Genomic DNA, 15,785 nt, shown 5'->3' on the forward strand with positions numbered 1-15,785 from the left:
GAGCACGGGCTCCAGGCATGCGGGCTTCAGTAATTGTGGCACATGGGCTCAGTACTTGTGGCTTGCAGGCTTTAGAGTGCAGGCTCAGTAGTTGTGGTGCACAGGCTTAGTTGCTTTGCGGCATGTGGGATCTTTCCGAACCAGGGCTGGAACCCATGTCCCCTGCATTGGCAGGTGGATTCTTAACCACTGCGCCACCAGGAAAGCCCTGTTATTGTTTTTTAACTTTTCTCATGTTGGTTTCAAGGGCAGAGACTGTCTCATCTCTGTATTTCCTATGGTGACTAGCACAGTGCTGTAGTAGGTACTCAATAGACAATAATTGTTTTTACCAGGATAGGACTTTATGGGTAACCAAGGCTCTTTTGTATAGTTTTTTTTTTTTTCTTTCAAATCTGCACCACAGTCCTCTGAAGTAGACAGAGCAGGTAGTATTCTTTTTAGCGCAATTAAGAAACTAAGGCCTACACTTCAGCCATAGGTCCATTAATTAATTATTTAATTCTACAGAGTAGATATTTACTAAGCGTAACTCTGTCCCATGGGCTAGGAAAATAGAGCTGAAAGACATCATCCCTTCCCTCAAGGATGAGGCAGACGTTTGAACAAATAATTGTATGAAGTTTCAGCACAGAGGAATGATGAACGTGTTTATTGGGGAAAGATCAGCGAAAAACTGAGAGAGAAAGAGATGCTTGCATTGGTCCTTAAAGGGTTGACTTCACAACACAGAAAGGGTGGGCGGAAGGGCATCCCAGGTAGAGGAAATACCATGTACACAGCCTATGGGAATGAAAAGACCAGCACCTTGGGAGATACTGCAGCATCAGCAAGGCTGGCAGGAGGTGTACAGCAGCGGGGTGGTGATAGAAGGGAAGATGGCGGTCACTCCCACTGGTAAGACCCCAAGACCTCCAGGACTTGCAGGAGACTGGAAGCTTCCTCCCTTTGTTCAGTCTCCCAGTTTCTAGCCCTTCTTCCCAGAGGTACTCACAGCATGTACATAAACTACCTTTCAGCTTTGGATGGGCTCCCCTTCACTCTGCTTCCTTGCACCCCCAGCTTGTCTGCACAGAGATTTGCAATCTCCTTTTGTTGCTAAAAGAAAACATCTTATCACATGAGAGACCTGTGACCTGACTGCTTGGAAGAATAAAGTTTACCAGGTGAAATGACATCTGTGTCATTTGCTCTTTGTGGCGTGAGGTGACTGGGAAGGAATAAAGTCCGTCTGTGACCAAACACCTGTGTTCCTCTCTCGCTGGCAGGGTCACCAGAGGGGAGCGTTAAATTGCTCCTCAAATGAGTCAGCCCTGTTGTTCCCGAGGAGACGGGCTGGTGCAGCTTGAGCTCTGTGGGCAAGTCTGACCAGGCCCATCTCACTCGTGCCTGTGTTTGCCTTGCAGCTGTGTAAATGAGTATGGAAGATTATGATTTCCTGTTTAAAATTGTTTTAATCGGCAATGCTGGTGTGGGGAAGACGTGCCTAGTCCGACGGTTCACTCAGGTAAGAACTCTGAAGTCTGGGGTCGGGTTTTTCCGTCTGGCCTTCGGGGTTAGGGGATCCTGACAGGATGAGTGAGTGGTACCCATGCCAGCCTCTTGGCTGCCACTGCTTCATGAGCCCTTTGCAAGTGTACCAGCTCCATAGCCTAGTCTAGAGGGTTTTTTTTCTACATTTAAAAATTTTCATCTTATTTGAAGTCTCAGCAACGGTGAACATGACCACTGTTTTCTCTGTGAAATATCCTTTGCTCTTTCCTTTCTTTTCTTTTGACTTTTTAAAAAATTGAAGTATAGTTGACGTACAATATTATGTTACAGGTGTACAACATAGTGATTCACCATTTTTAAAGGTTATACTCCATTTATAGTTATTATAAGATGTTGGCTGTATTCCCAGTGTTGTATAATATATCCTCACAGCTTATTTATTTTATACGTAAGAGTTCGTATAGACTAGAGTTTCTGAACCGTCTCCAGGGAGCACGGCTCAGTGGGTCTCCACCAGCCCTCCCACGCCTCTCGTGGCTTCTTTTAGTGAAAGCGGTTAGTGGTTTTGCTTTCAGTCCGCAGTATCAAAAATAGCTTATCAGATAAAAAAAGAAAGATTACTGTTAATAATAATCCAAAGGTGGAAACAAATGAATCTGGATGTCAAGTTAAACCTAAATGTTAACTTTTTAAAAACTCAAATTCAAATTAAACCACTCAAGCTCCCTGCTGATGCCCTCTCAGTTCCTCCCAGAAAACTGATCAAATCGTTTTGGTTTAGAACCAGATATGCTGATTTTTCTAATCTGTTCCACGGGAATGAAATGAGAACAGTGAAGGACTATTTGAACTAAATTAAATGTTCCCTCTGGGTTGAGTCTTTATCATTTGTTCTAAGTACAAGTTCCCTTTGGGGCTGCCCTTTTGAGAATTACTGCCAGAGATTATATACCTGATTTCACACAGAAATGGGTGGGAAATCATTCTGAGGTTGACCTTCTTCTGTGTTTTCCTGGAAAATTATGAATGGCATCCTTTTCAGGATTTATCATGCATGCATCTTGCATTTTCATAAAGCGCTAATGGGGAAGGTTGAGAATAGCTCTTCTGTCTAAGGCCTAGGGAAACCTGGTGCCCAGGAGAGAACACCGGCTCGAGAGTGGAGACACAGGCCCTCGTCCCAGCTCTTGCCCCGTGAGCCTGGGGAAATTCCGCCCCCTTGCTGAGCCTTCCTGCCTCCCTGTGATCTCCAAGGCCCCTTCTAGCTCTGACAGTCTGTGGTTCTCTGGAAAACTGGAGAGACAGATTGGATAACACAAACAGCTTGAGGGCAGAGAGTCACCTTTGGAAATGTCAAGGTTTTTCCCATGATAATGAACGCAGAATAGGACTTTTTACTAAGCCATGGCCTGGTGAAATCAAAAGTAACAAGCTGACAGGCATCTGGGCTCAGTCAACCGCCATGGCGTAATATTGGAAACTCCAACTGGTTTTACTTCCCCCTACCATTAGTAACCTTTCTGCTTTTGGCAGGAGGACAAGACTGCAGAGATGTAAAGTTTTCAGTCCTTTTGTCAGAAGTTCCCTTGACCTTGTCTAATTACTGAAAGTTCCCTTAGAGACTTTTCAGCCCACTCTTCTCATTTTATAGGTAAACAACTCAGGTCTTAGAGGGATGAAATGACTTATTAGCATCTCATATCATGTTAGTGGCAAGGCTAGGATTAGAATCCAGATCTTCTGGTTCACAGCGTGATATTTTTTATCTTTCACATGTTCTAACCTCTGAGACCATAGGAGTCTGGCTTTTCTTTTTAAAAGCATAATTCTGGTCATTAGGGGTAAAAATACTTTGCTTTTTAAACAGTAATTTTTACCAATAAGCACACCACCCCTTATTTTTCTTTTCTGTTTACTTTTTACCCCTCCCAGTCCCTCAACTCCCCCCAAAGTTCATATTTCATAGACAGGATTATGTTTAGTTTTGTTATTTAGTAGACAGTTAAAATGAATTGGATTCAGCTGTTTTTGAGGCATGAGGAATTGGGAAACGAAATGATGAGGGAGACACTGGGAAGGATTTGTTTTATTTTTTGGCATTTGTTATACTGCAAAACAGCTGGAGCTATAAACTTGAAGCTTGGCAGCCTTGTGTTTGAGCCAAACCAAAATAGAAGAAAATTGACTCAATATTTGTAAGCAAAGTTATGAATGTTTATATTTACATCTTTTGCAGACGTGCAGTGGAACAGTTTCTGTTGGTTTGATGCTCAGTCTTTTAAGTTCAAACTTTAATTAAAGAACTCTCTTGTTAGGGAATGGACTTAATTAAAGATGCCCCAGTCTTAGCTCCCAGAGCTAATAAAGTCCATTTTACTTTAATTTCTGGAAATTCTGGAGTATGAATGTGAAGAGGGAAGAGAAACTAGGTGAAGGGTTCTTTCTTGATAGAATTCCTTCCACCTTCAACTCCCTCCCTAAGCTTAGGGAAATATTATGTGACATTAAATTACATTATACATGTAATTTTACTAAAATCATACCTTTCTAGTTCAGCTTCCAATTTGATGTAAAGCTTTGTTTTGAAATACTTACATCAGACCAGAGAGAAGGACTGGTTTGCCTAAGGTCACTCAGAGCTCCTTAGGCTGCTGTCTCCTGGTTTGGTGCTATTTCTACTATACTGTCTCCCTGGATGACTGCTTTTCTTCAGTTATCTTCCCAGGGTCATTGGCCCTGATCTCATATAGTTATATCTGTATGGTACAGAAATAGTTATCACTGTCAGGGCAGATGGAAATTCAAAGGGTCACTGTCTCATTCATGTTTCTTGTGTTGAGTTCTTGTTTCTTTTTTCATCTTGGTTGTTCACCCCCATGGCTGTCCATGCCCTAGACTAATAGCCAGTTTTAATCTTCCTTGATCTTACCTTTTAGAGCACCTGTCCATTTTGCCCCCACCCAGACCATCCCAGTCTCATCCCTGCAGCTCCGTGTCTTATCCTTGAGTCTGATTTTTCTGTTTCATTCTTTGAAGTCAGTTCCCCCGTCCTTTCCCAGTTCTCTTCCTTTACCCTCTCTGTCTGCTTCCTCCTTTCTTTGTCCACCTTTCCCCTTCCTTCTTCTTTCAGCATTTCTCTCTCCCCCATTCACCCTCCTTTCTCCTCCCCTCAAAACATACACACAAAGTTAAATTAAACAGGGTTCCCATGACACTAACCAGAGTTCTCTCTTCTACCAGTTAACTCAGCCAAAGGAAGGAGCTGGTGATGGGTAGTAATGGCGTGGGGTGGGGGGAGAATCTCATTTAATTGAAAGATTTGCTTATTGTTATTTTCTATTATTTCTGCTTTAGGGTCTTTTCCCCCCAGGACAAGGAGCCACAATTGGAGTTGATTTTATGATTAAGACAGTGGAGATTAATGGTGAAAAAGTAAAGGTAAGATACTAAGTGTTCAATAAGGGTTTCATTGTGTTGTGTGAGAGGAAGTAGTGTTTTCACAACATTTATTAAATCACCTAATGGAAACCCACAGTGAAAATAACATACTCAGCCATGGCAGCTTATTTCCAAACAGAGTTCCTCTCTTCCGTTTATAGGGGCAGGAAGGGGTTATGGGTGATGTGTTTACAAATGGGAAGACAGCGAGAGAAGAGCTAAGGCAAGTTTGTCCTGTCTCTTGTCATGTCAGACTTCCCTGGTGGTCCAGTGGTTAAGACTCTGTGCTTCCACTGCAGGGGGCATGGGTTCGATCCCTGGTCAGGGGACTAAGATCCCGCATGCTGTGTGGCATGGCCAAAAAAAAAAAACAAGGAAGAAATTTTTTGGGGGGATCCCTTGAGTTGGGCCATTATGCAAAGCTATTTCTTCTTTTTTTTTTAAATTGGAGTATGATTGCTTTACTATGTTGTGTTAGTTTCTGTTGTACAATAAAGTGAATCAGCTATGTGTATACATATATCCTTTCCCTCTTGGACCTCCCTTCCCCCACCCATCTAGGTCATCACAGAGCACGGACCTGAGCTCCCTGTTTCTTCTTAATAGCAGCTTCATGAAAGAGCCTCCCGATTCCTACATTCATTATGGGTCATTCTGTTGTATGAATCATTTATTAGAATTATTCTGTCTACCACCCTACCCCTATCCCTAGTAAGGGAGAAATACTAAATGAAGGGTCCAGGAAGGGTCCATGATCTGCCCCGTCCCCTTTGTGGCCTCTGGATGGTTTGGTACCTATATGAGCTATGGTGTCTGAGTTCAGTAACAGGAGAAGGGAGGTAGTATTTTTCGAGTGCCTAATATGCATCAATCCCCCTGCTACCTGTTTTTACATTTAACTTAATCCTTATTGTAAACTCTGTGAGGTAAGTGATAAATTGTCTTCATTTTATAGTTTTCAGAGAGGTTGAGTGACTTATTTATCCACGGCTACACAGTTTAGCAAGGGAGGTAGGCATGATCTGAACCGGTTTTGTGTGGGCCAGTGCACCCCACTGCCTCCCTGGCAGGGGTCTCTACTGCTCTGAGAGCAGGGGAGAATGAAGGCATAGTAAGCCCATTATCTCGGAGCAAGGAGAGAGGGAGGTGATGGAAAGAAGTGTGCAGTAAGACTAAATTACTTGGGGGACTTCCCTGGCGGTCCAGTGGTTAAGTCTCTGTGCTTCCACTGCAGGGGGCATGGGTTCGATCCCTGGTCAGGGAACTAAGATCTCACACGCCGCGTGGTGTGGCCAAAAAAGAAGAAAAAAAAAAAAGACTAAATTACTTGGAAGGAGGGTAGAGATACTGATCTTTGGCACTGTGCCCCTCAGAGTTAGTGAAATTCCACGGTCAGATCTTTCAGAGCTGAGTCCCATGGAAAGAAGGGATGACCCTGGCATCAGCAGCACAGTGAGAACCATGGCATCAGAGTTCCAGCCAGATCCCAACCTCAGCATCCCAAGTTTGAGTCCATGTCACTTGCATCCTTCTCCCATAGGTACCTGCACTCCCACCTTCAGATGCCTCAGGAAGGGCAGAGAAGCTACGGGGTGCTCTTACAGCATGTCACAGACATACAGAGATGTGTTTAGGATGAGGCTCCTGAGTGGGGGACAGAATCTTTCCTAGTGTCTCTTCCAGCCCTGACTCTTCAAAGGGGTTTTTTTTACTGCAAAGACATCTACACCAAATACAATAGTGATGGAGAGCTGGGAGCTCTGGAAAATAAAAGCAGGGTGTGGAATCCACATAAATGCCAACTGGAAAGGTCAGAAAAACTGTGCATTGGGGTGGTGAGAAGGAGCTGGGTGGGGAGAGAAGGGAGCCAGGAGTGTGCGCTCAAGAGGCGGCGGCAGGAAGAGCCACTTGTAGTTCTCTCTTGTTCCAGCAGAGGCAGGTGGTGCCATCCCAAGGAGCTGGGTTAAGATAACTTCTGTTTTAGGCATTTTATTTCCAGATATTTGGGTTTCCCATTTATATACATATATATGTATGAGTTCATTCCTTTGACCAGAAAGGTTCATGCCTGCCATGTGCCAGGCCCTGGGAATAGATAGCAGTGAATAAGAAAGAGTCCCCATTGTTAAAGAACAGGCTTATTTTTCCTTCCTGAATCCCGATTTAGGTATTACATTTATGCCACTTTCCGTGAACCATAACCTCATTTTTAAGTACTTATTATACTCAGCTAAAATCCATCTTTTTATAGCATCTAACTCTACCACGAGACCACAGGCTCCCCAAGAACAAGGTTTATATCTTACTCATCTTTGTATCACAGCACAGTGCCCGTTCCCATCATCACTTTAGGCCTCTGGACCTTCGTCTATGAGAAGTGAGAGTTGGTTCATCTCCGAAATCCAGTCCTAATTAATTTGCCTGCGATTTTTTCTAGCCGTAGATGTAGAATCAAGATAGAAAATGACCCTCTTCAACCACATTAGTCCAAGGGTCTCATTAACACTTGGACACGTGAGGAGAGCAGCCCAGGCTTCACTAAGGAAGCAGTTGTTGTCTTATTATTGTTGGTGTTCTCTAACATTTACTGAATACCTCTTCTTGGTGAGAGTTAAGTGTCGTTTTGCTAGTAGTTTGCAGGCTTTCTCAGGGCCCCATAGAGCCAATGGAAAGAGAATCCACCCGTGTACAGGATCACCCACCTGGCGAGTGGCAGGGCAGGACCAGAACCCCGGTTTCTCTCCTGACTGCTCTTCATCCACCCTCAGCCTCTCCTACAAGTCCCATTCTTTCTAGGATGACTCCCAACATCACAGGCAGCTAAGCAAAGGTGTTAGAAAGATTCTCATAGCTATTAAGTCTTAGTGCCAAATCAGTAGAGGCAAAGTTGAGGAGGAGGCCCTTCTCTTAAAGTGGTCTGTATTATGAAGGTGACCTTGGGTAGAAAATATAATTAAAACTTATATAGAATTTTCTCCTAACCACTGATTTTTTTAAGCCTATCATAAATTAATGAGTAATAAGCAAAACTCTAAGCTCAGTCTATGACATTTTACCCTTAGGATATTAATTATAATAGAAGTAGAAGATTTGCTGGATTTTTCTCTCATCAGGTATATATTGCATAGATAGGAAAGTCTTGAAAGTATGCATATGTATTTCCTCTTTCAGCCATCTGTCCATCCTTTCATTTATCCAGCCATCCTGTGTTAGAGTGGATGCTTTGTGCCAGGCACTGTGTTAGGTAAAGCATCTTTGTTCCCTAGTAACTTACTGTCATCTTGCTGAAACGTTTCATCTGTGAAATCTTCTTTAATACTCTGCTAATCATTTAAGCAGAATGAATCCATCCTTCCTTGTGATTCCACCATCCTCTGTTCATTCAGTTAGCCATCATTCCAATGTGTCCACCACGTACCATGGCCTGTTTTAGGAAGGCACTAGGGGTATAAGGTTAAATAAGAGGCAGCCCTTACCCTTAGAGAACCTAGTCTAACAAGGGGACATAGTAGTAAACCAATGATTGCAGTACGTTCTTGTAGCAGTGAGGCAATAGAGGTGTAAGTGATGGTACAAAGAAGAGAGTAGACAACGGTGCAGCCCCATACTGGAGGTGAGAGTGGTTAGAAAGCCCAGGGCAGTGGTATTGAGAACATATTCATGGACATAAGACTAACACCAGGAGACACTCTCCTGCTGGCCCCTCTTTAATAAAACATCTCATATCTTACCATGGTTAGTCAACTATGTATTCATCCTCCCTGTACTAGGAGCTTTTTGAGATCAGGGATCGTGTTTTATTTATCTTTGCATCCTCTCTGTGCTTAGCACAGAGTTCTGCATCTGTTAATGATCTATAAATGCTGAAAAAGAGCAAATGAATTGCAGAGAGAATAGTGAAACCAAGTTGAATAATAAAGGCAGTGGAATATGGATCTCCTCAGGAATTAACCATAAGGCTAGAAACAGGCAGCCCCCTTTGGGAAAACAGCCTACATCTCAGCCAAGACATACAGTCACTATTCTAGAAAATATCTCAGTGGTTTTCATTCTCAGAGCTGTTCTCAAGATGTGCCAGTCATGAGAACATACTGATTTCTAATGATTGGCAGTATTAAATCCAATCACAAGTATTTTTCGAGGCTCCGTGTGGCATTAAAATAAGTCTCTTGTTCTACGACACAGCCTGGCAGAGGGGAACCATGTCCCTAGGTTTGAGGCAGAGAAGAGAAGTAGCTTTTGTCCTGGCAAAAGCTGTAACATCTGTATGGTCGCCTTCAGCATACACAGGCTTTCATGTACATCATCAAAGGGCAGCTGTGACTCCAAATCAAAGGAGAGCCTGTGTGCCGCTGATTGGTGGCAGGGACCACCGGTCACTCATCAGTCTCCTCAGCTAAACTGGTCTGAGCAGAGGGTGATACCAACTGCCTCATCCTCTTTGGATGCAGATGTACATTTAAATCAGTCTCTGGCAGCAAAGCAGCACGGTGTATGGACTGAGTCCTCTCCTGGGAGTCAGAAGGCCTGGAGTCTGCGTCCCAGCCTTGCGAGTAATGAAAGAGCGGCATAAACTTGCCTACCTCACTGGGTTGTTGTAAGGATGAAATGAGACTGTGAATAAATATTTGAACATTTACTCTTTGCCAGACACTGTATTTGGTCTAGGGGATAACGGAGAGTAAAATGGACCCCAGCTTCCCCCTCATGAAGCTTTCAGTCTAGTGAGGAAGACGGTTCTGAAACAAGTTATTACAAGTAACTAAGTGATTCAAGTGTGTCAGGTGCTGTGAGGGAGAATTACAGGGTAGGTTGCAGGAGAGATTATTTGGGGGTGGGGATGGGGAACCTGGCCTAATCTGAAGGTTCCAGAAGGTCTCCCCTGAGGAAATGATATTCTGTTAATGGGGGTGAAGGCATTTTGTGACATGTGAAATTGATGCAGTTAGAAGAGAAGATTATTGTTGGTGTGATTTTTCAAGGCCTCGGATTTGTTCTGCACTCAGCAGTCGCTCTGGGGAAGAGTTCTCTTTCAGAGGTCTGCTCTGTGCAGGGAAATTCAGGTTGAAGTGAGAAAGTGTTTTGCCTTCTTTGTTATTAGAACCATCAGGTAAATGACTTCAGCAGGTTTGCATATTATTAACTTCTTTTTATAAAGAAGCCTAAAGAGATTAAGTGACTTGCCCAAGGTCACAGAGCTTAACAAGTGGTGGAGGGAAATTATTTTCTTTGCCTGCCATGGCATTGTTCCTGTTTTCATTAACAAGGATAATACCTTAATATATTCATTTGAATGGATTTTTTTTCCCTCTCCAGTTGCTGACTGAAATGCCAACAGTCACAGTGACAGCTTGCCCTGGATCCCGACTTTTGTAATAGGGCATTATGATTAAGAGCAGGGACTCTGGGACCACACTGCCTGGTTGAATCTGCTCTAGGACATATTGGCTGTGAGACATTGAGCAAGTTAATTAATCTCTCTGTGCCTTAGTTTCCTCACATAAGAAATGGATATAGGAATAGTACTTACCTCATAGAGTTGTTGTGAGGGTTAAGTGAGTTATTCTATGCAAAGTGTTTAGAATAGAGCTTGGCATGTAAGTGCTCAATAGTTTGGTTGTCTTTTTTTAAAATTTTTATAAAGAATAGAGGGGATTGCTTATAACCAAAAGGAGAACGTTTGAAATATGTTATATGAACGTAAAGCTTTAACAAGACATAGGAATATACTTTCTGATTTAGAAAATAAACAAAATGGAAAATTAAAGATATGAGCATTGAAGAGTCTACAGATAAAAAAAGCAATTCTTATGGGAACTAGGCTTATAATAAAAATTAAGTAGATTATAAATACCCTAATTTCACCTTTTAAATGAAGTTATACAAAAATAATCTAAATGCCTTAAAAAAAAGAATAAAGGGGAAACTCAAAATAATTTAACAAAGAAAAAAACAAAAATCAAAGCGAATCCCTATCTTTAACCAGGCTCACCCAACAAATCTTTAAAAAAATTGTAGGTGCCTTTTTCTTAGGGCAAAAAATAACCATGAAATTATTTGGGTGAAGGTGCTTCTGTTTCTAAACTAAAGCAAGGCAGTGCTGTCTTTCTTTTTTGCTTCACCAACCTGATCCTTCTCTTATGCCTTTACAGCTTCAGATCTGGGACACAGCAGGTCAAGAGAGATTTCGGTCCATCACCCAGAGTTATTACCGAAGCGCCAATGCCTTGATCCTCACCTATGACATAACCTGTGAGGAATCCTTCCGTTGCCTTCCTGAGTGGCTGCGGGAGATAGAACAATATGCTAGCAACAAGGTCATCACTGTGCTAGTGGGTAAGTAAGGACTAGTGAGGAGGGACATTGATTTGTGAGCATCAGAGAATTTATAATCACATAAGGCCACGTGCCTTGGTACCTTCCGAGAGTATAGTCTACAGCTGTATGATTCATGTGGTCAACATTCAGTTCTTCTAAATGAAATTGAAGAGAAAATGAAATAGATCCTATCCCATAGTGATGGTATAGAAAAGTAAAGTAGAAAATGTTGCTGATTGATTTTCCTATCAGTGCAGGCTCTAGGGAAGAAGGTGGATTGCCATGAAAGTTATGTGGGCTGCTAAACATTAAAAAAAAAATCTAGGCCATGGAAACTGCTGGTCTAGAAGTAAAATATATCTATGTTGATAAGGAATTCATTATTGAAGCAATTATTTTTTGCCTAAAAAATGGACTTTGGTTTATTTTTTCCCTTCTTACATTTATACTGATTTGAAAAATTCTAATTTTCAGAAAGAATAAGGGAAATTCTGCAGCTTGTTTCCTCTTGTAGGAGGGTAGAACCTCTATTTAGTACGGGGGGAAAGCAGAAGATAACTCGTGCTTTTTTTTGTGGTGACAAATGCACCCATTAGAAATGAAATTGTGGCGAAACAGATTAGATTGTTAAAAATCCTCTACTGGTGATGGAAAAATGTTAATAATATTTGGTTGTTAAAATGTTTTCTTCCCGAGAATTCCCCGTCAGTCCAGTGGTTGGGACTCTGAGCTTCCACTGCAGGGGGCACAGTTTCGATCCCTCGTCAGGGAACTAAGATCCTGCGTGCTGTGCGGTGTGGCCAAAAAAAAAAAAGAAAAAAAAAGTTTTCTTCCTAAGAAGGAACATTGTTGTATATTCTAGAAAGACCTGAATTTTGGAAATCCAGTAGAGAACCTCAGAAACATTAAGTTAAAAATCATGGTTAACAGTAAGTTAAACACTTTATAGAAAGCATTATAGCTAGTGTATATGTGCCAGGAATCATATTAGGAATATTATGTGTCATGATCCCAAATTTACAGATGAGGAAAGCAAGGCTCAGACAGGTGAAGTTCTTTCCCCAAGGTCACTCAGCATGTAAGACTGACTTCAAAGCCTGTGTTTATCCAATTGTAATGTGCTGCCTTGTAACAGATTGCTGGATTTTTCCTTCAGGCTGCTGGGTTAAGTATCTGCCTCTCTATGAGCTAATGCTCCATGCTCGGTCCTGAAAACCCTCCTGCACACTGGAGAACCTTTGCTGTGAAGAGCTCGAAAGCCCTCCACTCTGGACATAAAGCCTTTGAGAACATGAGTCAAAGCATTACTACTTGGGATTCTATCTAAGGAAGTTAAATGAAGATATGAGGGGACATAATCAGTCAGCTCAGTATGAAAGAGGCACTACCTTTTTATTTATTTTTTATTTTTAAAAAGTTTATTTATTTATTTATGGCTGCATCGGATCTTAGTTGTGGCACGCAGGACCTTTCGTTTCGGTGCATGGGCTTCTCTCTAGTTGTGTGCAGGCTCCAGAGCACGTGGGCTCTGTAGTTGTGGTACACGGGCTCAGTAGTTGCAGCACGAGGGCTTAGTTGCCCCGTGGCATGTGGGATCTTAGTTCCCTGACCAGGGATTGAACCTGCTTCCCCTGCATTGGAAGGCGGATTCTTAACCACTGGACCAGCAGGAAAGTTCCAGCACTGGCCTTTTTTTTTTTTTTTTAACATCTTTATTGGAGTACAATTGGTTTACAATGGTGTGTTAGTTTCTGCTTTATAACAAAGTGAATCAGCTATACATATACATATATCCCCATATCTCCTCGCTCTTGTGTCTCTCTCCCACCCTCCCTATCCCACCCCCCTAGGTGGTCACAAAGCACCGAGCTGATCTCCCTGTGCTATGCGGCTCCCGCACTGGCTTTTAAAAAATTTTTTATTATTGAAAAATTTAAACATAAGCAAAATAAAGAAAACAGTATAATGAACACCCATATACCTATCTCTCAGATTTGACAATTAACAACTCATAGCCCATCTTATTTTATCTTTTCCCCATCTCTTCTGTCTGCCTTCACCTTCAGATTATTTTGAAGCAAATCCCAGATGTCATATTAATTCAATTTATATTATTTCAGTGTGTATCTCTATAAAAGATATAAAAAATTTTTAAAAAGAGAACCTAACCACAATGCCATTTTCACACCTAAAAAATATTAAGTTCCTTAATAGCATCAAAAATTTAGGCAATGTTCAAATTTCCTTGATTGACTCATCCATCAAAAATTTATTCAAATCAAGCTCCAAATAAGGTCTGTATGTTGTAATTAATTTTTATGTCTTTTGATTCTCCTTTTAGCTGTAGCTTATCCCTCCATTTTTGCTCCCTGGGAATTTATTTGTTAAAGCATTTGTTTGTCCTGTGGAGTTTTCAAGTCTGAATTTTGTTATTTCACCCTGGTGGTGTCATTTGATATGTTTCTCTATCACCTAAATTTCTGGCAGATATGTAGGTAAATCTAGAGCCTGGTCAGGTTTTGTTTTTCGTTTTAGCAGATATACTTTATAGTTGGTATTCCAAGGTACTGTTCTCATAGGACAGTCAAGAAAAATGCTTGATTCTTTCTTTTCCATTTATTACTTTCCAAAGTAATGAGTTGGTTTCCTAGTCTTCCAAAAGCAACTATTGAAGTTTGTTTATATTTTGAATATTGCTGTATAGGTTTAAATATATTTGATGTATTCTAGCCCCTTGCAATTATTATTGACACTTCAGTTGTTCCAACTTTGACAGTGGAAGCTTCTTCAAGTGGGCTCCTGAGTCCTTTTGACATGACCCAGGAATCTTTGATAATTTTCTTGATTTCTGGGATGACAAGTGTTCGAGGCACATCCAGTGCATTTCCTGCCCCAGACCTGGAATTAGCCAGTTCTTCAAGAAGCACTGTTTCTTTTCAATGGGAAGTTGTATTTAGAGGCTACAACCAGGGTGATAGGAATCGTCTTTACTAGGTGATGGCTTTTAGGCTTTTCAGTGGACAGAGCTGGTGTGTGTGTGCGTATGTGGTGAATTCTGTAGCATCCACAGGGGGTTGTCTCATTAGGCTCCGTGAAACATTTTGACTGACAAGACTACCATAGGCCACATGGTATCACAGTCACTTAGAAGGATACAGGACAGGAAACACAGCTTAATAGTAAGCCAGCATCAAGCATTCCTCTTCAGTGGAAGCAGCCCTCATAGCAGTCCAGAGCTGTCCAGGACCTCCTGGGACAGTTCAGATGTGAAGGGAAAATGCTCACTTCAGGCAAGTGCACGATCTGCCCTGGCTAGAAGCCTCAATGCCCCATAGGAGCCCATCTCTCTTGTAACAACCCGACAGGACTAACTTTCAGGGTCTCTTCAGATGAAGAATCATCACACTCAGGGAAGCCTAAAGTTAAGGCTTTCCATTAGGTATTTATAATTCATACATAGAATTCCCAGGCCGGATGGAATTTATCAATCAAGGGTCAATTTTACCATGAGCAATGTTGGGAAGTAACACAGTTGACATATCACCTTTGTCAGATTTCCAAAACAGAAGTAGAAAATTTCTTAAAGATAAAATAACACCATGAATTATTCACACTGATACTTCCATTTGTAATTCAGGACTACAGAAATTTTACTTAACCTCATTAATCTTATATCCGTATTTCCTTTCTCCCATGCTAAAAATCCCTGTCCTAATGCCGCTGGCATAATTACTCATTTGCTTTATCTCCTAAAACATGTATAGCAGCCCCAGAAAAATGATGCCAACACTACCACCGACAAGATAATTACTGCGACAGTTCAAGATTTTTTTCTTCAGTTCTTTTTGTCCTTAGGGTATGTGCCACCGGGGATACATGGTTAAATTACTGGTAAAATTATCTTCAACTCACCTGAAATAGTTCCTCTTTGTGTGGTTATGCCACTTCATGATAAACAGGTTCATTTGTTTAATTTTGCTTTCAACTTTAGGAATTGCTTTTTAAATTTAATTTCATATTAATTGTGTAATCGTGTAAAACACTGATAAGATTCTGAAGTCAAATCTATAAAATGAAGTATATTTAGAAAGGTCTGGTTTTCATTCCTCAACCTTGTTCCTTTCATAGGTAACCATTATCTTTAAAATTAAAATTTGGTTTAGTCTCCCATTAAAAAAATAAGAATAAAGTGTATTTTTTCATCCCTTTTTCTTAGAGAATTGTATATTATATACACTTTTTTCAACTTTGCTTTATTTGCTTAACAACATATCCTAATGTCTCATTCCATGGCAGCCTACAGAGATATTCCTCATTGCTTTTTATGGTGCTAAGTAACTCCAAACTCCAAACTCCATAACTATGGATGTGACATAGTTTATTCAGCCAGTGCCCAACTGATGGGCTTTTGGGTTGTTTCCAGTTCTCTGCCATTACAAATGGCACTGGTATTTTAAAATAAACAATCCAGGAATCACAGTCACATTTGTTTTGCTTTACTTGCCCATCTCTCTGGTTTGACTTCAGATATGGAG

The 15,785-nt window shown here is 41.3% G+C and overlaps 2 protein-coding genes across 7 annotated transcripts in view; one reads left to right on the forward strand and one right to left on the reverse strand.

Moving 5' to 3' along the window:
* The window catches only part of RAB30 (RAB30, member RAS oncogene family), a 77,296-nt gene that overhangs the window by 60,625 nt on the left and 886 nt on the right, over window positions 1-15,785 (forward strand). For all 4 annotated transcript variants that reach the window (XM_059930701.1, XM_059930703.1, XM_059930704.1 and 1 more), the window contains 3 exons: window positions 1,407-1,507; window positions 4,849-4,932; window positions 11,085-11,268. In XM_059930701.1, the coding sequence (XP_059786684.1) occupies window positions 1,415-1,507; window positions 4,849-4,932; window positions 11,085-11,268 (361 nt within the window). In that variant the 5' untranslated portion in view covers window positions 1,407-1,414. The remainder of the gene's footprint in view (window positions 1-1,406; window positions 1,508-4,848; window positions 4,933-11,084; window positions 11,269-15,785) is intronic.
* Window positions 8,305-15,785, reverse strand: part of DDIAS (DNA damage induced apoptosis suppressor) — a 54,429-nt gene continuing 46,948 nt past the window's right edge. For all 3 annotated transcript variants that reach the window (XR_009504602.1, XR_009504601.1, XR_009504600.1), the window contains exons 8-9: window positions 11,059-11,216; window positions 8,305-8,372 (exon numbers count right to left, since the gene is read on the reverse strand). The gene's annotated coding sequence lies outside the window, so the exon portion shown is untranslated. The remainder of the gene's footprint in view (window positions 8,373-11,058; window positions 11,217-15,785) is intronic.

The sequence above is a fragment of the Balaenoptera ricei genome, chromosome 8 (assembly GCF_028023285.1).
Source record: "Balaenoptera ricei isolate mBalRic1 chromosome 8, mBalRic1.hap2, whole genome shotgun sequence".
NCBI classification, from domain to species: domain Eukaryota; kingdom Metazoa; phylum Chordata; class Mammalia; order Artiodactyla; family Balaenopteridae; genus Balaenoptera; species Balaenoptera ricei.